Source organism: Candoia aspera, chromosome 2 (assembly GCF_035149785.1).
Source record: "Candoia aspera isolate rCanAsp1 chromosome 2, rCanAsp1.hap2, whole genome shotgun sequence".
Lineage (NCBI taxonomy): Eukaryota > Metazoa > Chordata > Lepidosauria > Squamata > Boidae > Candoia > Candoia aspera.
The window spans coordinates 90,583,009-90,610,617 of NC_086154.1; the positions used below are offsets into that span (position 1 = coordinate 90,583,009).

Here is a 27,609-nt window from a genome sequence, read left to right on the forward strand (position 1 = left end):
TCCAGAATCCATACTAGCTCTGGCCCTAACTAAGTACAGGGGTAATGAAGTGGTTCAGGGAATTCCCCCAAGGGCTCAGCAGCCCCTAATAGCAAATCAACTATGGGGGACAATCTTTCAGAAGGGTTATAGGAGCATAGCAAGCCTTAGCATAATTATCCAGCAGATACTACTTGAGAGTACCAGCTATGCAGACTTTATTCTCAGGCTTGAATTTGCTGGAATTTCCTTAAAGAGAGATTGATGGGCGGAGGAAGCAAAGACTAAAGTTTCTTTGTATGACATCTCTATTTTATTTCTGATGATAGTATTCTACAAAGCCAGGAGAACTTGTGCCATGCTTTAAATTCCTTAGAGCAAGCCCTGACAGAAATCATCCTGCTGGTAACAGATGAAATTCAGGCAACGGGAAGGCCTGAGTAATTTTATACCCTGTTTGTCCAGCCCAATGATGCTACTGTGGCATTTTGTACCTCTTCTGCCTACTAATAAAGCATGTAGCCTAGCCCGAGACAATGCCCTGTGTCACCCCTGAGTGACAGATAACATGGCTATGTTCAAAACATAAAAAGTCACTTACAGCAAATTCATTTTCAGGGTCAACTGATCCTTTTCTGATTGGTCTTGAATAGTGGAATCTTTGCACATAGTTAGACTTATAAAAACTAAAAGAAAAGAAACATTATAAAACTTTCTCTCCACAAAATTCCCTGTAAAAAGTTAATTTAACTTTATTTATGTAATTTAAATATACCATATCCTCTTTTAACTCAAAAGTCTACATTGTACTCAAAGTATTCCATTGTGATGGATCTCGGAGCTGAGGGAAGAGGGAGCGTATTCCAGGGAGATAATGTTCTCACAGCATTGAGATCATTGAGAGGCCGACAAAGAAAGCTAAGGTGGCCCTGCCTTAGAGTTCCAGGAGTATTTTTCCCTTAGATCAGTTAGGGTACCTTTAGTCTGGCAAGATTCTGTATATGGTAGGAACAATAAAGAAACTAGAGTACAACTTCGGCTCAGCACGGTTCTTGCCAGTTCTCCTGACATACACTGTACTTTGTAGGCATGTCTAAACCTAGATTGGAAAGTGTGCCTTTTTGGGATGTCATGGGTACCTCACAGTCTCAGCAAATTATCACAATGCAGCCATATACCAGAAACTTGCATAGGTAAACAGAAGTGGTGCTAGTTTTGATCATGTTGGTTGCTCAGGACATTTCTACATTCCACAGAGTAAACAAGAAATGGGGAGAAATATCCAACATATAAGCAGGAATATCCTTCAAGCTATAATGGTAATGGATCTATGACTTTCAGAGGTTGATTATGAAGACTTAGTAATGGGCCCTGACTTGGTTGTAGGTAGGTCACGATTAATGAGAGTTTGAATAGTGCGATATTTGATTTAGTGTGATTATTAATTGTAGTCTTCAGTTATTTTTTACATGGTTTAATGTTTTTATTGCTTTCTAAGGAATTATAACCTGCCTTGAGATCTTCTCGACAGATCTCATAAATATTTAAAATAAATAAATCAAGTAAACAAATGACAAGCTGGAGGATAAACCTGTATTCAAAGCATACCTGCCATCTCCTGTATTCTGTCGCATTTAATGCGAGCCAAAATTCAGTTAATGCAAGGGTAGCGTACATGTAGTTGAGGCTAGCCCATGTGTAATTGTGTGTGCAAAATGGAGGAAAGGGAGATTCTGTTTGAGAAAAGTTCAAAAAAGAAGAGGCTGATTTTGAGAAGAACTACAGCAGAATACAGGAGATGGCAGGTATGCTTTGAATATGGGTTTAACCTCCAGCTTGCAATCTATAGATTTAAAAAAGCATGAAGCCATAAAATACCTGTAGTTTGTGAAGACTAAGAAAACATTCTTGGAAAAGCATCTAATGGAAAGTAAGATACCTGTTTTCCATGGCGTGCATAACAACAAAAATAGTCCTCAGCTACTTTAAAGTCCAAACAACACTTGGCATTTTCATATAACACTTCTTAATAAGATAGACTGGTAAGTATACACTAGTTACCCAGCTTAGTCATATCTGTGCCACATGCAGCATTCCCTGCAAATGATAAGGGCAGGTCTGATCACTTTTTGCATGTTTTGACCAATATGCTGCAAGTGCCAAAACCCAGTTGTACTTGATGCCTGCTCATGCTATGCTGTGCAGGATAGGATTTCTAATTTAGAAACTCCCATGCATGCCCTGCTTCCCTCTAACTGTGGGGTATTTATAATGTAATGACACACTCAACGTGATTTAAAGAACAAAAGTTAAGAAATGAAGAGACTGCTTGGGTGTGCATATGCTGATACACACACACACACACACTTGAAATAAGGAGTTAGCTTTATTCTTTTCCTACTGGATATTTATTATCTAATTTTGATCTCTTGATGTGTGTTCACTTTTGTCTTTCACTGTCTGATCAACAGGAAAAAAAAACCTCTCTAAAAAACATTGAGAAAGGCAATAGGCTTAATGTGGCAGAAGACAGAAATGAGCAAGTCAACGATTATTCAAGATTACACGGAAAGAAGAAAGGAGACAAAAACCCAAATGATGTAATGACAGCAGTGTGTCAAAAAGGAAAGGCACAGTTGGAACTACTCCAAAGAAGGAAGAAATGATCCCACAACCCTATTGGCTTTATTGTTAACAAATGCTTCTCCACAGTTAATGTTGTAGCAGGCTTGCTACCTTCCCATTTTCACACAAATGACTAAAGGAACTAAAATTCAAAATGTCTGGTCTAATAGATGACAGCTATTGTATTACATCTGAATTATCATTCCCTTCAATCAGCTACATTTGGCAACATTAGTTAGATTGGTGGTACACCAACAGGTTTTTCCCTTAATGATGGGGAAAAAAGTAAATTTAAGCAGTAACAGCATGACAGATGGAAGGAAAGTTACAAAGACATGAACAGTGTGTGCTTTCAAGGTGTCCCCTATTAGGACAGTAATTTGTGTGTCTCATGGTAGAAGAGCCTTTTCATTTAGCTATCAGATGCAGCTGGGAAAATTCTTTATGCTGCCCATTTTAAAAGTTACTTCCAGAAGAGGGATACTTGGGGGAAACTAAATATGTTACTTATTGATTGTCCAGTATCTAAAGTTGCATTTGAAGTTAATTTCAGCCATCCTTCACAAGTTGATAAATCAGAGTTGATAGTAATCAAAGTATGCTGCTATTAAGAACAATATTTAAAAACTGAAATCTCTCACAAGTCACAATAGGTGATAGAGTATATCAGCCATGGTTGATCTTGAAAAAGCCAAGTAGGGTTAGACATGGTTGCCACTTAAATGGGAGAACACTAGGAAAGACAACAACTCTGAGCTACTCTGTGAAGTAAAATAAAATCCCGAAAGAATACAATGGCAAATCACTTCCATTTAGTTGTCAAAGAAAAGTACATGGACCAGGAACCAAGCTCAATTTGAGTAGATCTTTATCTTTCTTATCTTCTAAGAATTAAGCCCCCAAATAAATTTAAAACTTTGAGCTATATGACAAAGGCATGGTCCAGAGTCCCCAGTATTATCAAAGGGCATCATCCCTTCTTATTTCTCTCTCCTTCCCCTTTATTCTTCACATACAGTTATCCTGTCTTTCATATGCCCTTTCATCTGGAAATGTTAGCAGGCAGAAAGATGATTTCCACTGATCCTCTAGTAAAATAAAATATATTAAACTTTGATTCAGAAAATAATGAAAGCTGAAGCTCTCAGTGTCCTTGTAGCAGTACTAAAGGAAGTGAGTTGCTCTCACATTGTCATTGCAATAAAATAGCTCAGTTAATATTGACTAACATCTACCAACAGTCAAACAATTTTTTTCTCCAACAGATAGACTCTAGGGCCTCTCATTTCTTCACAGGATGGAACCCCCTGCTTGAGAACATCATCAAAGTTATGTTTTAACTCATTAGGTCTGTCAGCCTGTTCTATAATTTCCCTGCTAATTTGACATGTGCATGACAAACAGAATGTCAGTGACTGTATCCAGTAGATCTCTTTTTTAATCTGGGGACTGTGAATGTTTATGAAGAAGAAACTTTCTCAAAATTTCATTCAGGGTGTGATCCTGGGTATGTGTTTTTTCCCCTTTCTTCTAAAATTGCTGGCTGCTATGGGAAATCTTCTTTTTTCTTCTAAGTCTGGAGAATGATTTCCTATATCTGATCATTCCATCCCAAATGTGGGTTTATTTATTAATTTACCTGATTTATATGGCCACCCATCTCATAAACACAACTCTGGATGGTAAACTACATGGTAAAAACCTACAATGGTATCGGAGAACAAACACAATAAACACTCAACAATAACAATAACATATCGTGGGCCATCTAACCTCCTGACCCTCATGCTCTGGAGCCCATCCATGTCTTTAGCACTTTGCAAAAGATAGGCAGGGTCAAGGCCAATCTAATCTCATATGGTATGCTGTTCCAGAGGAAGAGTTGGCTTGATTTGAACTGCATAAATCTAAATTAAACTTTCCAACTAGAATGGAAGCTACCTAGCACTTTTGACAACCTTGTGTTATAAGAATTTTGACATGGTCAATAAGGAAATCAAGACTTACTTGATTACTTGGTCAGGCACTGGCTTATTTTTGAATTGAGGATGTTCTTCCAAAACTGGCTGCACTGTGAAGCATTGTATATCTAAAATCATAAGAGCTAAGGACAGCATCTTCTGTTATACCATTAGTGGATACAATCAGTAATCTGGAAACAAAAAAATCTCCTCCGCAATTGTTCAAGAAATTTCTTATATAAAATGTTACATGATTATCTTAGTAAATTTTATCATTCAGCATAAAAAGTAAGTGTGCACCAAAGTATGTTGATTGAATCTATGTTCAAAAGTAAATCGTACATCAGATCTTATAGTGTCAGAAAGAACTGAGGGAATTCCAGTCATCTTCATTGTGTGGATGCTGAATTTCTCACTTGTCCTGGATCAATGCTACATGGCATATTGGGCAGTAAGGGCTCTTACTCTGCCATTGCCAGTCCCAAGCCCGGAGGAGCAAGGAGGAGGGTTAGGCAATGGGCCAGCAACCCATCCCTGTAAAATCTGAACTGCTACAGAAACAGCAAGGAGAATCACAAATATTTCTGGATACGGAATTTACCACTGTCTAAATCAAGTGAGGAGCTTTGTTTGGTTGTCAAAACAGTGTTTGAAATTTGCAGTTCACAGATAAGAAAAAAAATATCTGGTTTCAAAGGAAGGGCTATGTATCTGTACACAAGTCTGCTTTCTCAGAAGAAAAGGAAATTGAAGGGTGAATGAAGAACAAAAAGAGCTTGATCCTTAAATGCTTTTAGCCTGAGTGTTGCAGAGTGTTGAATATTGAGAAGTGGAGGCAGAGATGATATTTTGACAAGCTGTTACAAATTGCTGCTATAAAAGACAGGATTAAGGTTTCAAAAGTGTTCTGTGTCCATTTTACAATGTATTATTGGACTTTAAAAATCCATCCAATTGAATAAACACTATGATGCTTAGGGATATTCTGTTCTTTCACTTCAAAACTTCAATTGATGAGAAGTAAAAAATAATGGAAACAATATTATAAGGTAATAAGAAACTATTGTACAGCTAAAGTGTTATTTACATTAAGAAAGCTACAAAACATCCTGAGTCTTGCAGCACATGTCCACAAATCCCTTTCCACATACTTATTCCATCCTGTTTCTTCAATCACAAGAGAAATCTTGTTCTATCTCGCTGTTGGAATTATACTATGTATACTTTTCAGTACATTACTTGGATACTTACTAGAGAAATGTATTTGTCAGTTTTACTGATATCAGTTTGTCACATTTTCAGAATAAACACATTTTTAGTTTATTTCTGCTACTTTTATACTGGTGTCCGTCCCTCCCTCCCTCCCTCCCTTCCTTCCTCTTTCCCTCCCAGGGCATTACTATACTGCCTCTGTTTCCAATCCAATTCCTCAAGAGTACTTTGAAGCTGACCCACACTAGTCTTCACTACCACCAATCACTGACATACTGTCTCACTGATCAACTGGAAAGTGTAAAAGATTGCCTTTGACCAGTGCCATCCCATTCAGGATTTTATTTCATGTTTTGTGCATGGTATCTGGTAATATCTAAAAAAAAAAGCTTGGTCAGGAGCTATGAAGAGGAGGCTGTAGAACCAACAAAGCACTATTCCTTTGTTACATTTTAAAGAGATGTGAAATAACAGCATCTCAGCAAGATGTTATACATGTGAATCCTCTTTGGGAGCTGTGACAGTAGGTTGAGCCCAAGAATCAGGATGAGATAATGTAAGAGTTCCTGCCAATAGGAATCTGGCCTACCCACATACTCTCCAGCTTCAAAATAGTGAAAAGAAGGCCTTTTAAGTATGATTTCAAATTTACTACAGCAAAGCTGGAAATAAATAACCTCAGCTCTCATCATGACATCACAAGGGCTTAGAGTTGGCTTTGACCTGGGGCACAGTCCTCACATGGAAGTGTTTGAGTGATGTAACTTATACTTCTGCTTTAAGGCATATTATTCTTCAAATGCATTATTGCAGATTTACAAAGAAGCATACTAAAATAATATAGTACAAAGACTTCAACTGATACTGTAGAATTTGGTATACTACATTTCTGTGAAATGGACATGGGCAGGAATGTATTTATTCGTTCATTTATGCCACTGCCCATCTCCCCCCAAAGGGGGTACTCTGGGAGGTTTACAATAACAATATATTGTTAGCAAGAGTTGTTTATGTTGTGGTAGAGAAAAGGAGTTTGCAGTTGTCTTGTTCACCCTGGAGTGCTGAATACAACATTAGAAGAGGACAGTGTTCTCAGTGTAAAGGATTCATGTATAGTTGTTCCAATTATGTGTTTAAGCAATAACTCTTTATCATTCCTTCAGAAGCCTTTTTTTTTAATGATATGGGAGATGATTAGCAGCTTTTCAGAGGATCAAAAATGTGTAACTGCCTGTGATGGTCATGCTTGTATTATTGAGCCAGGTCTCAATAGCTGCTTAGATGGGTGTATATGCAAAAGACCTTAATTCAATCCCCCATCAGGTCCACATAAAGAATCAGAGGCAGATGATGATGTACATTCCTACCAATCTCTCATAGATAACATTGGACTATTATTTATTCTGATGAGTACTTAAGTCTAAAGAATTAAAACAGAATAAACCAGGTTTTCAAGTAATGAGGATTTACAATGAGAGCAGAAACATCTTTATCATACCATCTTCAGATCTCTTAGAAACTATGGCCCTTTTCCAGCATTTCTACCTGAACTATAGTCATGTATAATTACTGTAGGGAAATGAAGAATAAATGCCTTCTGCCTTTATTGAATTTCAATAAGAGAACTGACAAGCATTTAGCTCAGAGACTCAGAATTAATCCAACTTCAATTAGTATGTGCAGTGGGCTTTCACACTGCCAGTCTCTATCTACCTACCAAGCTGCATCATGCCATGATTCACTAAGCAGGAGAATGAGAAACGTAATACCTAAATTAAGTTAGTGGAATGCCTAAGAAAGCAGGTTCCTGTATATTACCACTGTTGTGTTCTCAAGGATGAGTTGCAATGCAGAAATATTCTCTTCTAAAGCCAAAATTTGGGTAGAGATCCCTGGGTTTAGCAACATACTGTAGTCTTGTAGATACAGCATTCCTAAAACTGGTTTTGAGCTTGCCTGGTCAGCAAAAAGATATGGTGATGAATAATTTGGTGATGTTGGATGGTGTTACCGATGTGGATTTTTCTTCTTCTGAAGCAGAATGGACATTCTGACACAGGATTTGTCTGCTAATATTTGCATTAGAGAGTATTCTGGGTCTGCATGTAAAAAGGAAAAAGGAAATGTACTATATGCTTTAGACTATACACTAAGGTGATAGATTTCTCTTTTCAGAGATGGAGAAGGATATTTTTATAGATTTCTATTGTTTTAAACAGAAAATCAAATCCCAACATCTGGTGTTTCAATTAAAAAAAAACTGAGCAGAATAAATCATACTTTGGTTGCAATTTTTCTGTATCTGCTGAACATTCAAGATACATTTAAGTGAACTTGAACATTCCAGCATAAAGGGAGAAAGACTTTTATTAGTCTTGAAGGTAATACTTGAAATATTTTTCAATTAGTTAAATCAAAAGAAGCCAAAATAAGATTCTTAGAACTATTGTGAATTCCTCTTAGGATAGAAACAACAATGTCACCTATACATAGTGGTATTTAAAAATAGACAAGAAAGATATTTGATGCAGACACACTTATCTGTGAATTCTGGGATAAAAACTGTCATATGATATAGATGATAAAACCTGACTCTGAGGAGTTGGCTATTTAATGATTTAAAGTTGCTTACTAAAAGGGCCTTGATGATCTTAGGATTTAACCAGAAGCCTTTTACAGTTGTGGTAGTTACTTTAAGAATAATGCATTTAATTGAAGTTTTGACTTCTTGGGAGGGTTCATTGAATATGTATTTCACTACTTAAACTATCATGATACAGAATACAGGTATCTGCAACTTTCTTTAGGATATTATGAAGGTGTTATCTTTATGCTATTAGCTAATTCAAGTATTTAAAAGAAAGGAGGTAGAGTGTGGGCCACACCAACTGAAGAGTGGCAGGAGAACTCTATTGGCTACAAAAAGCAGGAATGCTCAGTAAAAAGAATACCAGCCTTTTTACTGGTATGTTCTAGAAGAAAACATGCTTCTAATTCCAAAACAAAGTAGTATATCCTGTATTTCATAGCAGTTAATTTCTGATTATTGAGCAAAGCCTTGTTTCTTGACGTATTTGTGAAAAGTAATTATGGATTTGTTCTACATATTATTTATATCTTAAAAAGGAAATATGTGAAATGGCTTAAATCACAGGAATTTCCTATATTTCCATAAATTTTGAATAAAGATTTTTTTAACTTCAAATTACTTTTGCTTATTTAATAATATCCCCTACTTCTAAGGATACATTGAGCAGCAGAGTTCTTTAGTTTCTCATCAGGGGGTGCAGTAGTATTCATTTTTTCAGCATTTGGAAAATGACTCATCAGTTGTGCTTGAAAGTCTTCTCTCCGCTCATATTCCTTGCCTCGGTAAATAAACATTTTGTTCTGTTTTTTAAAAAAAAGGATAAATACTTTATGTGACTACAAACCTGAGTGTGAGCTTGCTGGGGAAAAAAATCGTTCTTACACATTACAACAATTTTTACACTATTCTTCTTAAAAGCAGTAAAGATAGACGGAATATGAAATTCAATAGATCAACACCAGAGTAATCAACTAGATGGTCTATGAGGACCCGCCTGAGGAAGGGAAATGAAGCCTGTTGCTTTCTAAGATAGCAACAAGACCAAAATGTGTATATCATTCCCACGAGTCCATCTATGCATTTTTCTTGACCCTGGGTTGATTGCTAGAAGGCATCTAATATACCTCAGTGGGGAAATTTGATCCTAGAGTTCTCTGCTTCATATTGTGCTTTTAAAAGTGTACTGGAAGTAAAAGAAGGAAAATTGTAAGTTTCCTTCTGCAAAATTTGTATGTTCAAATTACCAACAATAAGAAGGCTTCTGAGACTAGTCAAGGTATAGATGTGAGAATCTTTCATAAGAAATTTCACCTGGGAAACTGACAATTACAAATGAATATACAAAAGATATAAAATTCATTAGATTTCTTGCTTCATTGTCTTGGCTATTCGTAATGTTGATTTTATTGTTCATTAACTTCCCTTCAGCTATAAACCATCCTTTAATTACGACTGTCTTGTAAGAATCTGAAATGCTCCCTTATCACTCCATTACCCCCACTATAAACCTTCTTCTAACCTTGAAAGCAGTGGGGAAAAGAAAACCCCACAATAAATAAAATTCCTTTCTGAAAACATGACACTCGCTATTGTTACAAATGGCATTTCAGGTAGCTGCGAGACAGAAACCCTTTGCCCAGCAGAACCTCGGGAAGATAAATCTCCCCCTTTGTGAATAACTCCATTTCCACTTGTAGAATATTGGCGTTCTATAAGGCTCCTACAAATTTGCAATTTGTTAGAGACAAAGCACAGAGTAGATAATTTACCCTTAGGAACGTGGGGAACCCTTGGCCATAATATCCAACAGCAAAATAGTCTGGCTTAGGCCTCAGAATTTTCATGATGTTTTCATAGAATTTGGCTTGCTGAATCTGAAAGGAAAGAGAGATGTCATAGGCCCCTCTGGGGTCATATTACCCACAACCAGTTCCTCAGACACTGGTGTTACCTTTCCAACATTTAAAATGTGTAATTCTGATTTTCCTCATTTTTATAAGCATTTGTAAATTAATTACTACAGCAAAACCTCAGTTTAACAGATAATTCTGGGTCAGCGGGTATCATCACACTCAAATGTCAGTTAAATCTGAAATTATATCATTTGCAATGATTTAGAGTCATTGGGCTAGAGCTGCAAATGAGTTTTTAAAAATGATGAGGTATCACAGCCAGGCTAAGACAACTATAGTGGAATGTTTGTTTGTTTGTTTGTTTATTTATTATCCCGCCTTTATTATATTTATAAATAACTCAAGATGGCGAACATACCTAACACTCCTTCCTCCTCCTATTTTCCCCACAACAGCAGCCCTGTGAGGTGAGTTGGGCTGAGAGAGAGTGACTGGCCCAAGGTCACCCAGCTGGCTTTCGTGCCTAAGGTGGGACTAGAACTCACAGACTCCTGGTTTCTAGCCCAGCACCTTAACCACTAGACCAAACTGGCTAAGTTACATTTACATTATTTAAATTATCAATTTAAATTAAATTTAAATTACAATAAATTACATTTATTGTGTAGGTAATTGCAAGACCTACTCAGTGGAGCTTACGGCTTGAATCTGATATTAAGTGGTGATGCTTTGGCCAACTTCAGGCTGCAATACTACGTCCTATAGCTTGATATAAAGCTAAACATGGGAAATAATTGTCAAAAGTGGTCATCAAGGACATAGATGCACTGTGGTATTTTCCAAAAGGCAATGAATTTAAATGCCAGTACAATAGTGCAAATCTAAAGTGTATTTTAAAAGTCTACAAAATGAATGGCAACTTTAATTTAAAATGAAACACATTGATTTTTATTTCATGAGGTCATATCATTTTTATTTATGTCTATGGTGCAGAACAATAAAGGAGTTTATAGAATTAGCATGACTGGTTCTTCTGAAAAAAATATAGTAGCATAACACTAAATTCATCTCATTATGAAACAGGTTTGGAAACCTTGACGTTCCCACCTCAATTCAATGGTTCTAATTTTGGACATTTTTATTGTATTTAGAAAATTAACTCCCTTAATAGCTCTGGGCAACTTACAGAATTTTGTAAAAAAATCTATAAAAACAACAATAATATAAATGATCTTGGAAAATAAATATGTTTAGAGTCTCTCACCTCCAAAGCTGTAATCCTATCTAACAATGTGAGATGAGAGTCGAAGTGCTGTAAGTATATTGGGCCTAAGCTTTGTAAAGCTTCATACATCATTGTGAGTATCTTGAACTGGGCTTGGAAAGCAATTACAGCTGGGCCAGCTGCAATTTCTGGACTGTCTTCTAGGTTATCCCATGAACGATTGCAGTAATCCAGCTCTTAAATTACTGGAGCACAAGTTTCGGAAACCAAGTGGGTATGCACCTCAGTTATCAGCTGACACTGATTATAAGAGTTTCTTTGCCGCTGTTGCTATGGGGCTATGTACATCAGGGCTGGATGCAGGAAGACTCCAGACTCTGTCTGTTCCTTAAAACCGAGTACAATCCCATTCCAGACTACCTCCTGACATTCAGCCCCCATGGCCAGTAAGAAGTTTATCTTGAATGACTTTAGTTTCAGCTTATTTTCCCTACAGATCTTTACAGCCTGGGAAAACAGAGATCCTAGAGACATTAAACTTCTCAACTGTATTTTGAGTTTTTATCAGAGCAACAAGGTACAAAGCCATAACTTACAGAATATTTTTCTTTGTCAAGGCAAAGAAGGCAAGTATCTATTTTATTGTTCTGGATATACTTTTCTTAAGGGTTTTAAAACTATTTACTCAATTGTACTGAAATAATGATAAACTGAATATATATGCCAGCATTGAGTCCTGGCGTGGTTTGCCATTGCCTCCTTCCTAGAGCTTTGAGAGAAGGACAGGCCCAAAATCACCCAGCTAGCTTCGTGCCTAAGGCGGGACTAGAACTCACAGGCTCCTGGTATCTAGCCTAATGCTTTAACCACTAGAACAAATTGGCTCTCTGATATTAAGTATATATTAATATATTACTAAAATTAGTACTAATTGGTTATTTAAGCAGATTGATAATTAAGTAACTGGGACACAGAGCGATAATTATTTTGCCTGTGTGGAACATCTGTCAAGATAGCACTTTCAGTATCAAGGAATCCAGTAATGGACATATGTGAATTAACCTGATGAGGATGATGACTTGTCCCTGCAGTTTTCTTGGCAACATTTTTGGAAGTGGTTTGCCACTGCCTCCTTCCTAGGACTGATAGAGAATAACCGGCCCAGATTCACCCAGTTGGCTTGTGTCTAAGGCGAGACTAGAACTCACAGAGTCCCAGTTTATAGCCTTAACCACTGCACAAAACTTGTTCTTGCCCTGATTATACCCACTTATAAAAAAATCTAGACCTGAATTACAAAAAGGTTTCCAAAAGAAATCTGAAAACTACAGACAACTGAAAATCCACAACATTTTTGCAGAATTCCATTCTTACCAAGTTTTGGCTTAGAAGTTCATAATCAAAGATTTCCATTTCATATTGTTCTGCTAGTTCCTTGCACAAGCCTATTGCTTCTTCCCACATCTGCAATGTAATAGGACATTCAAACATATAATTGCATGGCCTTAGAGAAACTTTTTGAAATCTTTATTCATTATGCAATATGCTTTGAAATATTACATCAGAACTCCAGAAGAATAGTATTTGTGTAACCAGAAATATCTGCATTAAGTCAATACACTTAAGGGCTTGTGGTTACTTCTGCAACAGTATTAGGTTCCTGAAAGAGCAAGAAGAACCCTGAATTATTTCATGCATACCTCTTTCAGAAGATATGCCCAGACAAATTTGTGAAAGGGCTACGCGAAGCATGTTGTTGAGAAGAAAGCACTTTTCCTCAAGCATGAAAACAGTGGTGCCTTTTAGAAGATCTGTACTCTCTCCTTCTGAATATTTTGCACAGCCCTTCTTTGTGATATATACACAGTTTTGCAGATTTTTACATAATTTATGGAACAGATTAACTGGTTGGTGTTAATTTTAATATGTAAGAAATTTACCCATACATCTCATATTTTATACAAATATATTGAAATACAACTGCCTTAAATATCTGCTTTCTCAGTATTGAATTAAGTTTAATGAACCAACTCTCTATTAATTTACATTAACTTTATACAAGTTGTAAATCTAAAATCTCTTTAAGTTCAGCTCAACTTTGGTGACCTCGCAGACACGTCAATGTGGTTTTTTGGCAACAGAGGAAATGATTTGATATTGTCTTCTGGGATGTTTTTTTCAGCTTCCCAGCCTACCCCACAGTTCTGGGATTCCCTAGAGGTCACCATCCAAGTAGTAAGCAATTTGAGATCCCCTGTCCTGTTCTAAGACAGAGATAATTATTTTTCGCCCAGATAACACAAAGCTTGTGCTTCTGTTCACTGCATGATAATCACTAAAATGATAAACTTCATTCATGTCACAGATATATAGTAAACATTCTAGAGACTGAGCTTTCACAATGCCTGACCAAATCGCACTGTGCACTGCTTCCACAATTAATGGAGATGACAAAAGTGGCACAGCACAGAAGCGCTACTAAGTGCTAGTGCCTACCTGGGAGACAAAACTATTTTTTAAAAGCAGCCATTAAATTATCTAGTGATTTCAGCCTAATTCAAAACACTGTGTGCCTTTCTTCTTTACAAAGCAAAATACAAAAGACTGTAACACATTAGCCACATCATGCCACACAATTGCTGTACTGCCTGACTCACAGCAATACCTTAATAAATGTCAGAGACTGCATACAACAACATTCTTCCATAAATTCTGTGCTGCTGTATTATATGAGGGTCAAAACCAGTAACAGTTCTTCCAACTGGCAATTTACTGGACATAGATTTCTTTCTCAATATTAGGCATTAACGCTTTGGATGATGAAATGAGTTTATAACCCGCAGCACAAAGCTACTCAGCAGGAATTAGAAAGAAGACAAAATTACCTTTCCTTTGTCAAAATATTCTATTATCATCTCATACAGGTGCTCTTTCAGATGACGGTGTGTTTGTGAACTCTGAAATTCTGTTTGCATGACTTGAGGAGTGCACTGTTCATCAGACCACTGAGAAGAAAAAACTCATAATAAATTTGCAAGGAAGTTTTTAGCTAATTTTTTTCTTTACAGGTTACCAAAGCTTGGTACCATAACTGGATACAAAATACATGCACTGCATGTCAGCTGCAGTATAAACATGCAAGTTAGCTTTTTAGACTTCTTCCTATCTGGTATTTTTTATTTATCCTTAATTAGATCCAAGCATAGTTCTTCTATTTTTTGAACCTGTGTAAACAGTTGCATCATTAAAACGCTTGTCTTTAAATACACATACAGGCATTCATTCCTTGACATTCCTTCTCAAATTTACATGTAAAGACCATCAAAATATCACACACTCACACACATTGCACTAATAAGCAGCACGTGTGATTTTCATTTTGGAATATTGTTCCCAAACACCACAAAACGTAAGAGTTGCTTTTGTTTGAAAGACTTTGACTACTGAAATACATGGGACTGAAATGGGTATCATTCATCTCCATTTGGGCTATCAGATCTGGCTTATAAAAGTTTGGTTGTCCACAAAGAGCAGTAAAGAGTTAGAGTTATCTCATTGGTGCCAAATTAGGGGTTGTCCAGCTTTTTGCCTGAAGATCTTGTAGTCCTAGCTGCCACATCAGTACAGACTTTTGGACCTTAAATTCAGATCACGTGAACTAAAATAAATTTGTAATGGAAAAAGTGGGACACAGTTTGGAATGGCAAACAGGAGGAGAGAATAGGTGTTTCCACTGATAGGGCAGAGCTCAATTGTGCTGGGTGTCCAGTTCCCATGTAAGTATGTTGTATTTTTTCTTTACTTAATGCTGTGCTCAAAAATCCATTTTGTTCCATAAAGAACATTGACTTCATCTGCAAATCAGGCACCTGATCTAACACTCTGTCTGCTCTATATTTGTGTCTCAACCCCATTTTCCAGGTCACCTCTTTGGTTTTCTTGAGCCATTTTGTTGCTTTATTTGCTAAGAAAGATCTCTCTCCCTTGTACTCCCAGAGAGAAGGCTTTATTCCTGGGGAAAGTGCCCGTTGAGTTGAAATCCTGGCATCTCACCAGCTTCTTTCAGCTCTGCAGCTTTCCGAGAACAACATGGAATTGAAATTGAAATCCAGAGTCAAGGTCACTTGGTAATACCAAGAAAACTAGGAGGGTTTACGATACACACATACAGAGAGCTAATACCTCTGTAACAGCATACAACAACTGCTTTTCCCTTCCTTTCCTCTTAAAAGCATTAGGGCTTGAACAAATGCACTGATGCTGAATGTGTAGGTAAAAGTTTGGAAATGTCAGTAGCTTTAAATGCACAGAAATGTGAACTTTAATTTGAAGAGTTAATGAAGCAGCAGGTTCTTGAAGACAAGATTAAAGTAAGTTTTAAGAAAAACGAACTTGACACTGTTCTACAAGCTCGCCACAGTTTCCAAGTAAGGCCAACCCCTCTTGCCCGGGAGATGCTGAGAGGTACACTACAAAGCATCTCACCCTACCTCTGAAGATGCCAGCCACATCTGCTGGCAAAAACTAGACCAGGGCCATGCCGCCAGAAAGCTCATCACTGCCTGACCAACTCTTCTTACTACTCACACCAAAGATTTTTAAAATGACTGCTGTATAATATTCTACACACACACATGCACACACATATGCACATTTTAATTAAAATATTTACATGACTCATTAAAATAGTACCTCTGGACTGGATCTATGGGATTTTTCACCCCTTATTCAGGAAATACATGCAACCGGTCCCTGAAGGCAGACTGCTCCTATTCAGCATCCAGCCAGTCACCTGGGTTTTCTTTCAGGTCACTCCATTGTATTCCCCTTCCCCTCCTTTTCAATTCTCTCCTCCCAGGCACACAACACGTGTCCCCTGAAGAAGCTCAGCTTATTTGTTTATTGCTCTGTATGTCAAGATGCGGTTCTCAGTGGATTAGGGTTTTAGTGTATATATGCACATGCATGGGATCCATTTGGAGTTCTTCCTACTCTTCTATTTATATTAGGTACAGATACTAATTGTAAAAGGGTATTATTTGCATATAGGAGACTAGTTCAAATCCAGGTTCATCCTATGCCATCGATGCAATTGTACACAACCATACATTCACTCGTTATTTCCTGTAACACAATTCTGTGTTAGGACAGACAATTTCCTCCATCTCTTGACGTTCCAGCACTTGTCCTCAACTGCAAATAGGCAACTTACTTTCAGAAGTGAAGCGTGCAGCAGAAGGGTATATGCAGCTTCAGTGTAGTTCTCAGAATCTAAGTGAAGATCCCGAAGTTTATACAGATACCTATTAATAGATGCAGCAAGGAAAAGAGAGAGATCCTGATATCAGCATTATTTTAAGCTCAAAAAATATTAACCTATCACCACTAGAATGATGAGAACCACTGCCAACATTTAAATGTGAGTCCTGCAATAAGGCACTGAAGAGTCATTCATACAAATAGGTCTTAATCATGTTTCGCATTGGTTGGCTCAGTAGTTATATTTCTAATTTCTGTCATTTTGGAGTTAAGTCTGAAAACTTGATTATATGAAATCAGGCTAAAAATGCATTAACTTGTCCTGCCTCATGAAAGAGGGTTTATACCCTGGGGTTTTCCCATCTCAGCAATTTATGTACTATATAATGAGAAAAGAAAAAAAAACTTTTGTGTGTGTGAAGGCTAAAGCTTTCTTCTGCCCAATTATAAGATAAGATGATAAGACTAAACTAGACTAGACTAGAAATTCTGGGGTATAGTTTGTATTATATAGTATAGTAGATAATACAATATAGTATTATATATTAGGTAAAAGAAAATGTGAGTGTGCATATAATTGAGATAGACAGACAGATGTCATAGAAACACAAACATGTTTATCAAGAGTCTGAGATAATATTTTGAATTTAGAGTTTTTAAAGGAAGACAATTTTAGAACACAGCTTATATTCTCAAGCTTTTGAATTTTTTATTGTTCCCAAAGAAAGAAAGTGAAAACTAAAACTATGGTTAATTTGGTTGAAGAAGACATTCTGAAGAAGTCCCACTCTAGATACAATCCACCTTAACAAACCTGCCTCTTCTAATGTACTTGTTCAAAAGATGTTGAATATAAATTGAAAACTAAAAAATTAAACTTCCGCATGTTACATAAATCAAAGATGCTGATCCCAGTCTGTGATTTTATACAACTCACTTAAAGGCTTTGTGCTGCAAAGGCTTCTATCTCTCTATTTCTCTCTCTCTCTATCTGAACAGCTTTAGGTTGACCAGCAAAAACAACTCCTGTCGCAGAACCTCATTCAGCTGAACAAATTACATTAAAAAATATATTCTTTTCTACAAACAGATAATTAATTTCTAATCTAATTCAAAACAAAGACTACAGTTGTTGCAAAATTTATGATAGACTTTATTCAATTCAACACAGTCAAAACGTACTTTATCTGCCAATTTTCAATTATCAACCTCCTTGTTTAAATTACATACCCTTTTCTTTCCAAAACTAAGTAAGGCAGGTATATGACTGAGCAACTCAGATAAAATATGTGTTGAACAGAACAACAAACAATATTTCTGGGATAATATATTTGAACTGAAGAACATATAGCTAGATATTTACTATAAATCCTTGTATAACCCTGAAGATTATGTGAAGAAAAACAACACTGATCTCTTCAGTGACAACTCTAATCAACAGAGTAATTACTATACCTTATATACATCTCTTCACGATTAATCTCCTTGTAGAAATTCTTGGAAGAAAAATGAATGAAATGTGATTACTTCTGCACACAAAACACAATTGGGATATTCTTCAAACACGCATAGTTCCTTTTTCAGGGAATAATTTTGCTTTGTTTCATTTCTAAAATCTCAAAGCTTTCAATTAAGTTTAATGTAAATATGCATTATTTATACGTTACTGCCCATTGAAACCAGCATGGTTAGAATTCATGATCATCAAAGTCACAAGATAGAGCAATAAGTAACTATCTAAGAGCAGCCATGAGAATTTTAAAAGATACACTTTCTTGCATGAATGCAAACTATGGAAAAAACTGACTTTCTTCACAGCAATTGTTAATAAAACGTTTTTTGCTTGCAAAAAATGAGGAAAGAGTATAATCTTTTTCCTGATATAGCATGGATATATTGAGCATGCTCTATCTGAAATGGACATATCTTTGTATGGGACCATATGCCCATCTCCACTCAAATCCATATATTACAAACTATACATGGCATCAGAAAAGATGGTGGAGAAGATGGGAGTCAGCTGAGAATGACAGAATGACTTGGAGGGAGGTCAATTTTCCTTTGGATTGTGGATTAAAAAGGATTATTATGCCCCAGAGAGACAGCAAGTCATGAAGCATGTTGCAATTTGAACATTCAAAAACAGCTACATACATTTAATTACTTAATTGATTCAACTTATATGGCTGCCTGTTTGAAATTCTGCCTGCAACTCCGGGCAGAAAACAGCATTAAAAATAGCAATCCAGAAAAGAAAAGTGACACAAGAAAATACATATCAACACCTATAGCTGAAATGTTACATCTCTCTGTGTGCGATCTGTATAGTTATGGCACTATTTAGTGGATGAATGAAAGTTTCTATTTTAAATTATAAAATTTGGACTATATAGTTGGAGTTTCCCTCCCAAATAAATGACAACATGTTGTAGTGCAGCTTCCATTTCCCTGCCATATAATCTATAATAATGCCATATAATCTATAATAATGTCATATAATAGTTGTTACTATTATCTATCTTTAAAATACAGTTAAGGGTTTGTAGACTTTGTAAACTGCTCCAAATTCAAAAGTTTAGAACTTTATGCAAATCTTTAAGGTAGCGCATACCAATAAATTCACTGTACAGCTCATACGATTGTCCTTGCTTTCGTCGTTCATCACAGCGCGGTAATCTAGTAGTTTTTCCAAAAGACCTTTTATTAGGCTTACAAATGTTTCAACTGACTTTGCAATCTTAGGATAGCTTGAAGACCACTCTATGAGTCTGCAAATGTAAAAGAAAAATAATGAGCATCTTCATGAAATGTTAGTACAAATTTGTGATTGAATGAAGGGAGGCAAGATGATGAATGAACGAGTGTGTGTGTGTGTGTGTGTGCATCTTGATTATCTAAGTATATGTTCTGAAATTTTGTTTAAATGGTAAGCAAGATACTATTTAGGGCTGTGCAGTAATCTGATTCAAAGGAGAAAAGGGGACTCAGAGCATGTGTGGGCAAACATGTTGCACCTGTTGGCATCTCCTTCAATCACACATGCTTTTATCTATCTATCTATCTATCTATCTATCTATCTATCTATCTATCTATCTATCTATCTATCTATCTATCTATCTATCTATCTATCTATCTAATCTATCTGGTTTGTCCCTGCCTATCTCCTCCCGTCAGGGGACTCTGGGCAGTTTACAGTAATCAATTAAAACAATAATAATAAAATCCACAATATAAAATTACAATAATAAATAATACAAGTAAGAATAAAAAATAAAAAAATGCAAGTGGCAAAAGAATCTAAAGCAGTCCAAGTGTGGGAGGAGTGGTCTATAGCAGCCATCCCCATGTAGATCTATTCCCCTCTCCGCCCCAAGCGAGGAGGTAGAACCAGGTCTTCAGACTCCACCGAAAGGCCAGGAGTGATGGGGCCAATCTCACCTCCAGGGGCAGCATGTTCCAGAGGGCGGGCACCACTGCAGAGAAGGCCTGCTTCCTGGATCCCGCCAAACAACGTTGTCTTAGAGACGGGGTCCGCAGCATGCCCTCTCTGCACGATCAGGTGGGATGGGCTGATGTAATGGGGAAGAGGCAGTCCCTCAGGTAACCTGGCCCCATGCCATGTAGGGCTTTAACAGTAATAACCAACACCTTGAATTGGACCCAGAAGCAAACTGGCACCCAATGCAGCTTGCGCAGCAGCGGTGCTACATGTGCCCTTCTGGGGCACCAAAGACAGCTCATGTGGCTGCATTCTGGACCAGCTGAAGCTTCTGGATACTTTTCAAGGGTAACCCCATGTAGAGTGCATTGCAATAGTCTATATGAGAGGTAACAAGGGTGTGAGTGACTGTTTGAAGGGCCTCCCAATCCAGGAAAGGGCATAACTGGTGCACAGCATGTAGCTGCACAAAGGCTGTCCTGGCCACAGCTGCCACCTGCTCTTCAAGCAGGAGCCGTGAGTCCAGGAGGACCCCCAGATTACGCACAGGTCTGTCTGGGGCAGTGCAACCCCATCCAGAACAGAAATGTTAATGTCCCGGATACGGAAGAACCATTAACCCACAGCCACTCCATCTTACCAGGGTTCAATTGAAGCCTGTTGCTCCCCATCCAGACCCCTACAGCCCCCAGACACTCGGAGAGGGCAGAAACGGTGTCACTTACTTCCCCCAGGATGGAGATTCACAACTGAGTATCATCAGCATACTGATGATACCTCATCCCATGATGATGGATGATCTCAACCAGTGGTTTCATGTAGGTGTTGAATAGGAGAGGAGAGAGTACTGAACCCTGTGGCACCCCACAAAGGAGGGGCCAAGGGTGAAACCTCTCACTCCCTATCACCACCAACTGGGACCAGCCCTGGAGGAAGGAGTTGAACCAGCGCAAGACCACGCCACCCATCCCCAACTTCCTGAGCCGCCCCAAAAGGATACATGGTTGATGATATCGAAAGCCGCTGAGAGATCAAGGAGAACAAGGATGGATGTACTGCCTCCATCCTGCTCCTGCCAGAGATCATCCATAAGTGCGACCTATGCTGTTTCTGTCCCATAACCAGGCCTGAAACCTGACTGAAAGGGGTCCATATAATTCGTTTCCTCCAGGACCCTCTGGAGCTGCAAAGCCACCACTTTCTCAACCACCTTTCTGACAAAGGGAAGGTGGGAGACTGGATGAAAATTTACCAGAACATGAGGGTCCAGAGATGGCTTCTTGAGGAGGGGGTGCACCAACGCCTCTTTAAAGGCAGCCGGGAACACCTGCTCTCCCAGGGATGTATTAACCATCACATGGACCCAACCACATGTCACCTCCTGGGCTGCTTTTACCAACCAGGAGGGGCATGGGTCTAGATGACATGTGGTGGCATTTACTGTCCATAGGATCCTGTCCACTTCCTCAGGTCCAACAGGATCAGACTGCTCCCAGATAACTGGGTAAGCCCGTTCCCCTGGTATCTCTCAAGACCAAGCCTCATGCCCGGAGTCTAACTTGGAGTGGATCCAAGCGATTTTGTCCTGGAGATGCTCAGCAAATTCCTCTGCATGGCCCTGTAGGTGGGTCACTGAGCTCACCTTCCCCAAAAGGGATTGAGTGATCTTAAACAGGGCCGTCGGGCGGCATTCTGCGGACGCAATAAGAGTGGAGAAGTATTGACGTTACGCCATTTTGATTGCCACATGGTAGGCCGTAATAGCAGCTCTAACCTGTGCTCGGTCAAATTCAGTCTTTGTCTTCCTCCAGCGGCACTCCAGACGTCTCTTAATCCTCTTCAGAACCCTCAACTCCTCCATAAACCACGGGGAGTGCCGAGTTCGATGGGGCAAGAGAGGCCACAGAGGCGCCTCCCTATCCCTGTCCAAGGCCCCAGCCGCCTCCCTATTCCAGGCTGCAGCCAGAGCCTCTGCTGGACCATGCAGCAGATCACTGCAGCCATGTGAGCCCAGGAAAAGATGCAGTTCCTTTAAGATGTTGCGACAGGTACAATATGAGTGCTGCCATGTATTCTGAATTACCCATTCGCACTTGAATCCATATTGCTGCATGACCCTAACACCCTTTATCCATGTTATAAAATACCCTCTCTTCAGAAAGCATAGTACTTCTGGGATGTTTGGGAGGAAAACAGGAGTCATGTCCCCAATTATTTACTCTGGCTATTCCCGATCAGGTATAAAAATATAGTTGAGAATCTATAATGTGTTGAATTTCATTAGGTTCTGCCATCTCATGTAACAATTCAATTGAGCAGCACTGAGAAGTGTCAAGGTGAAATACTGCAACACTTTCAGCGGCATTTTCTAGACACCTCTATAATTTTGAAAGTGCGGATGATCATCATTTTATACATTCCAAGGCAATATTTTTAAATAGATGCATTTAACATCTTGTCTAAAATTTTTGCCTCTGAAAAGAACTCTCCCATTGTGGAGGTTTGTGTTTGATTCCTGTATTAATCTTTCCCATTAAAAGCCTCCTTTTATTTGAACATTGTAGTTTCTAGTACATATAATCAGTGTAGTTTTGCAACAGCAGTTCCATTGTCTAGGAAAAATTAAACATCAATACATTTCAATATGATAACTAACAGTTGTTGTGTGACTTTAATACTCTTGAATTTAATCTCTACTTGGGTTATATTTAGCGTTACATAAACAGCGGACTATCTGTAGAAGATGGCTTGCTCTTACACCATACCATCCCCTTCAAAAACATCCTAAATCTGTTTCAGAGAATAGTTCAAATATTTCAAGGAGATCTGTGGTGTAGGATACAGGGTAAAACTGTTTCAGTACCAGTTTTTATTCTCCTGGTTGACTGATACATTTGGATAAAACCTATTCTGCTATTGGTTGTTTGCCAAGTGATGCATAGTATAACCATCAAGTTCAAAGTATTTTGCAAATATTTTAATTTATATTTACAAGTATTATAAATTAAAAAGTAACTGACAGAGATAATCTAGTCTGCAATCAAGTCTTAGGAGTAGAAATTGCTGGTATGGAAATAGCCACCCAAATAATCATGGTTAGAAAACAAAGACAATTGATGCAGCTTTACACATTTCATAAAAATGTTTTTTCCCTGCCAAAATGTACCTCTGAGATCAAAACGCTCCCTTACAAAATATTATTTCTTGGAAAGAAAAGCAGATTTTGGTACTTTCCTAATATGTCCCCAAATGCTGGGCAAATGGAATTGTTGAACAGGTGAAGCATTTTCTGTTTTTGTTTCACCTCAGTTTTGTGTACTCTAAAAACAATAGTCCTTCACAATTGTTTATTCAATCGGATGTTGTCCAATGACCAGTCCCTAACCATGGATAACCTAGATGAATTATGGGAGAGTCAGAAAAAAAAACCCATGGTAATCTTCACACAGCACACAATTAAAACAAAGGAATTTGCAGCCATGGAAGAGCACAATAATGACTACCTATTTGGATGGCTTTCAGTGAGAAAGAAACAATTTCCATGGAGGATGACTATCCATGACTACAATTAATGATGCCCATATATCATCTCCAGAATTGGAAGTGACATATCTCTGACCACCAGCTGTTGTGAAGTACAAGCATTAATGTCAACATGTTTCTGTTGGGTGGGCTTCCCACTGGCATCTGGTTGGGCTACAGAGGGAAACAGGAGGAGATATATCTTGGGCTTCTTCAAGGAAAGCTTGTCTCATGTTCTCATTTCTGTTCAGTGTAAAGGTTGGATTAATCTCCACGGTAGTGGCTGACACAGTAGCAAGCACAGGATTTATTACACTAAACCAGACAGTGAGGTGCAATCCACCCATACTAACAAGTTTCATTTCTGTGATGTGCTTTCTCTCCCTTTCTTTCTGGAAAGTTGATATCTGGAAGGACATAAGATTTGCATATGCTTGCAATTTTACAGGTGCAACTTTTTTTGTTATCTGCTGTCTTTCAGGATCTCTTGGTGTGCAGAGCACAGGCAAACGGCACTGTTCAATTACAGATAAATGGCACAGCTGGAAAGGCTGGAGAAGAAAAATTATCTGCTTTTATTTCTGGAGGGACTTTAAAAACAGACCATGTTCTGCACAGAGAATGATGTGCAATACTAGATGTGGTAACATTAGTGATAAAAAACATATATAGGACTTGATTAATAAATCCTGGTAGGCCATAGAAATATCTGAGTAACAGAAGGATTGAAGTACAATATACATATTTTTTCAGTAGTTCACACTTTTAAAACAAATATCCAATTTCAAATATAACACATTGGAAGAATGTATTCCATTGTCGTACTTACATTGCCTCAAACAAATGCAGATATTGCTCATCTCCACGGCCTCCTTCTACCTCATGATCCAATTTTAAAATTATTTCATTTTCAAACTGTTCAGAAGAGATAAGCAAAATCATTAAGCAGAGCACAAAATTCTTTTTGAAACTCATTCTTAGAAAATCGATAACTTTTATGGTACTCATATGTATATCTCCTAACTATAGCACATAAAAGTCAAGTGAGCGTGATTTTTTTTTTAAAAAAGGAGTATTTTTATAATTATCACTAGGGTTGTAATGGCTTTAAAAGAAATATATGATTTCATAACAACGTACAGAAATTTTATCTGTGCAACCTTATTTTCTATGTCTTCCTAAACAATACAATCTTGTGAGAAGAATGAGTCCACAATATTCCAGGTACAATAATATATCAAATACATTGCATGTACAGTATGTATTTGAATTAGGAACAGCATAAAAATATTCTAAGGTGTTTGAAAAACAATTTTTGGATGTCTGCCTAGACTGATATTTATCTTTTTTTAACTCTGTAGGAAGTGAATTCCAAAATAAAATGTGTATGAATGACCTGGATGATGGGATTGAGGACACAAAATTGGGAACTCTAGCTGACACTGAGGATGACTGAATTTGCGATCTAATCTGGACAGACTGGAAGACTGGGGGGACAAGAACAATATGTCCTTTAATAGTGAGAAATGTAAGATATTACATTTAGGGGAAAATATAGGACACAAAACAGAAGATGGGGGATTCGTGGCTTAGAAGGATCTGGAAAGGTCACTGACAACAAGCTGAACACAAGTGAGTGATGTGAGACAGCAATAACACTGTTCTGAGCTGCATCAGAAGCAGAGGATTAAAAGCAAGTGAAGTGACTATAGCTGTCTACTTAGCATACCTAGAGTACTGTGTATGATCCTGGGCACCACATTTCCAGGTTAGAGAGAGTTCAGAGAATGGCAACAAAGATGATACAGGAAATTGAGGACATGCCCTATGTGGACATGCTGAAGGAATACAAGATGTTCAGTAATACTTAGGGGAGACATGAAAGCTGTCATCTTTATGACAGCTTTATGGCTTTAGTTACCTTTAAGACCCATTATTTCTGGTCCTAATTTCTGTGAAAATAGTTCTTTGGCATCTTCCCTGTACCTTAAAGAGGAGACTGAAAAGCCACCTCTCATGACTGGCTATCCTCCACTCTGCAGAGGGTTGGATTAGATGATGCTTGTGGTCTCTTCCAACTCTACAGTTGTATTAGTTATTATTCTATGGATTGGGAAGATTTAAGCCTTCTCAACATTCTTTTTAGCTTTACAGAAAGCAAACACACTGCAAACTACATGCACACACACATACACACACACGCACAAATTATATTATAGCAAGGGCAAGCTACACTGGCCAAGCTGGTGGTATATATTGGGTTCTGGGATATGAAAATTTAAGCTGCCATTGCTACGCGTTTGGCTGTTGATGCTTATCAACACAATTTCTGGGGGCTTGGAGAGCTGCAAAAGAAAAAGAAGAAGTCACGCATTCCTGCTATTGTCCAGCAACACTATGGGCATCAATGCACTGGCTTGTTGCATCATAGATATACCCTGTATATGGTTCTTTCAAAGTCTCAAGATAGCCTGTTCACTATAGGTTCACATTAGAAGGCTAACTTTGAATCAAAAGGTTATTGGATGACTTCTGAAATATAAGCCTATCAAATGCCTGATCAAATCCTTGACGAAAGTCTAAATGCCATGTATTTATGACATCCAGTTTGGTGTAGTGGTTAAAGGATCATGGTAGAAACCTGGAGACCATCGGTTCTAGTGCTGCTTTAGCCCCAAAGCTGGCTGGGTGTCCTTTGACCAGTCACTCTGTTTCAGTCCTAGGAAGCAGGCAATGGCAAACCACTTCCAAAATCTTGCCAAGAAAACAGCAGGGACTAGTCCAGGCAGTCGCCAGGAGTCAACACTAACTCAGAGGCAACGACAACAAAAATCAACTTTAAAAAAAAAAAAAAAAAGTAGTGTCATTTATTGAATATATCAATATTACTACAAAACTTTGGACAACTATTCAGATATATCTATTACGTAATACCAATGATCTGATATTATTTTATTTATTACTACAGGTTTAAGGTTAAGGCTTAATTATCCCAACTTGAAATGTTAACCATAAAATTTAATATAAAATCTTTCCCATCCTTAAAAATTCATAATACTTATTATGTACTTGAGAAGTAACTAGTATATGAGAGTGATTTCAATATTAATATCTACCTATTAAATAGAATGATAAAAATAGCCATTTTAAAATGAGAGCACAAGATAGTGTGGATTATAAAATAATCTGCTTCTTTGGCTCTTCTTATATTGAGATCTTTATGCCAAAGGCCAATTTGCTTAAATATTTGGTGCACATCTATACTGACATGTGGCTCAATAAACACAATTCATGTTGTAAACACTAACTCTTTTATACTTGTGTCAGTCAATCCAGAAATTAACTGTATTTGTCCTATAGTAGCTGTGATAATCATTTTGCAAGTTCTAAAGTTTAAGACTTCACTTGAATTATACTGGACCTCAGTATTGAAATATGGTTGATGCACTTCATTAAATTTAGGGGGAAGAAAATGGATGGTACAATCAATTTTTCAAAATAGAATGAAGTTAAAATGACTTGCACTAACTTTGACATGCTACTAATATTTCTCAAGTGAGACACCCAAACAATGCAGCGTAAAGGAGAATTCAAACAAGTAAGAAAAAAAAATCTGTTCAATATAACATGATAGATTCTATTGCATTCAGTATACAGTTTGCTAACAAATGTTTGGTGAGCACGAAGCTTAAGGAACATTACCATGAAAACACTAGCATTCTTTGCAAATTAATCTCCCTCTTCTACCATTATGAAGTCAGTTTCTGAATTTAAAATCCATGTTGTTATAAGAATGAAAAATTCTCATAGGCATTTCCTGTGAAGAAGGGAACATAGATATCTCAAACACTACTTTGAAAATGAAGAGCTGAAAAAAAATTGGAGACAGTAAGTCAAAATGACATCTGGATAAAAAGGGGTTTGCTTTAAACTGCTGAAGCACT

General features: G+C 37.6%; 1 protein-coding gene across 1 annotated transcript in view; it reads right to left on the reverse strand.

The window, feature by feature from the left end:
* The window catches only part of DOCK2 (dedicator of cytokinesis 2), a 289,582-nt gene that overhangs the window by 18,777 nt on the left and 243,196 nt on the right, over nucleotides 1-27,609 (reverse strand). The window contains exons 34-43 of the mRNA XM_063292441.1: nucleotides 24,495-24,580; nucleotides 19,316-19,472; nucleotides 18,160-18,200; nucleotides 16,658-16,748; nucleotides 14,331-14,450; nucleotides 12,820-12,909; nucleotides 10,137-10,241; nucleotides 9,026-9,167; nucleotides 4,612-4,693; nucleotides 581-665 (exon numbers count right to left, since the gene is read on the reverse strand). Of these exons, the coding sequence (XP_063148511.1) occupies nucleotides 581-665; nucleotides 4,612-4,693; nucleotides 9,026-9,167; nucleotides 10,137-10,241; nucleotides 12,820-12,909; nucleotides 14,331-14,450; nucleotides 16,658-16,748; nucleotides 18,160-18,200; nucleotides 19,316-19,472; nucleotides 24,495-24,580 (999 nt within the window). The remainder of the gene's footprint in view (nucleotides 1-580; nucleotides 666-4,611; nucleotides 4,694-9,025; nucleotides 9,168-10,136; nucleotides 10,242-12,819; nucleotides 12,910-14,330; nucleotides 14,451-16,657; nucleotides 16,749-18,159; nucleotides 18,201-19,315; nucleotides 19,473-24,494; nucleotides 24,581-27,609) is intronic.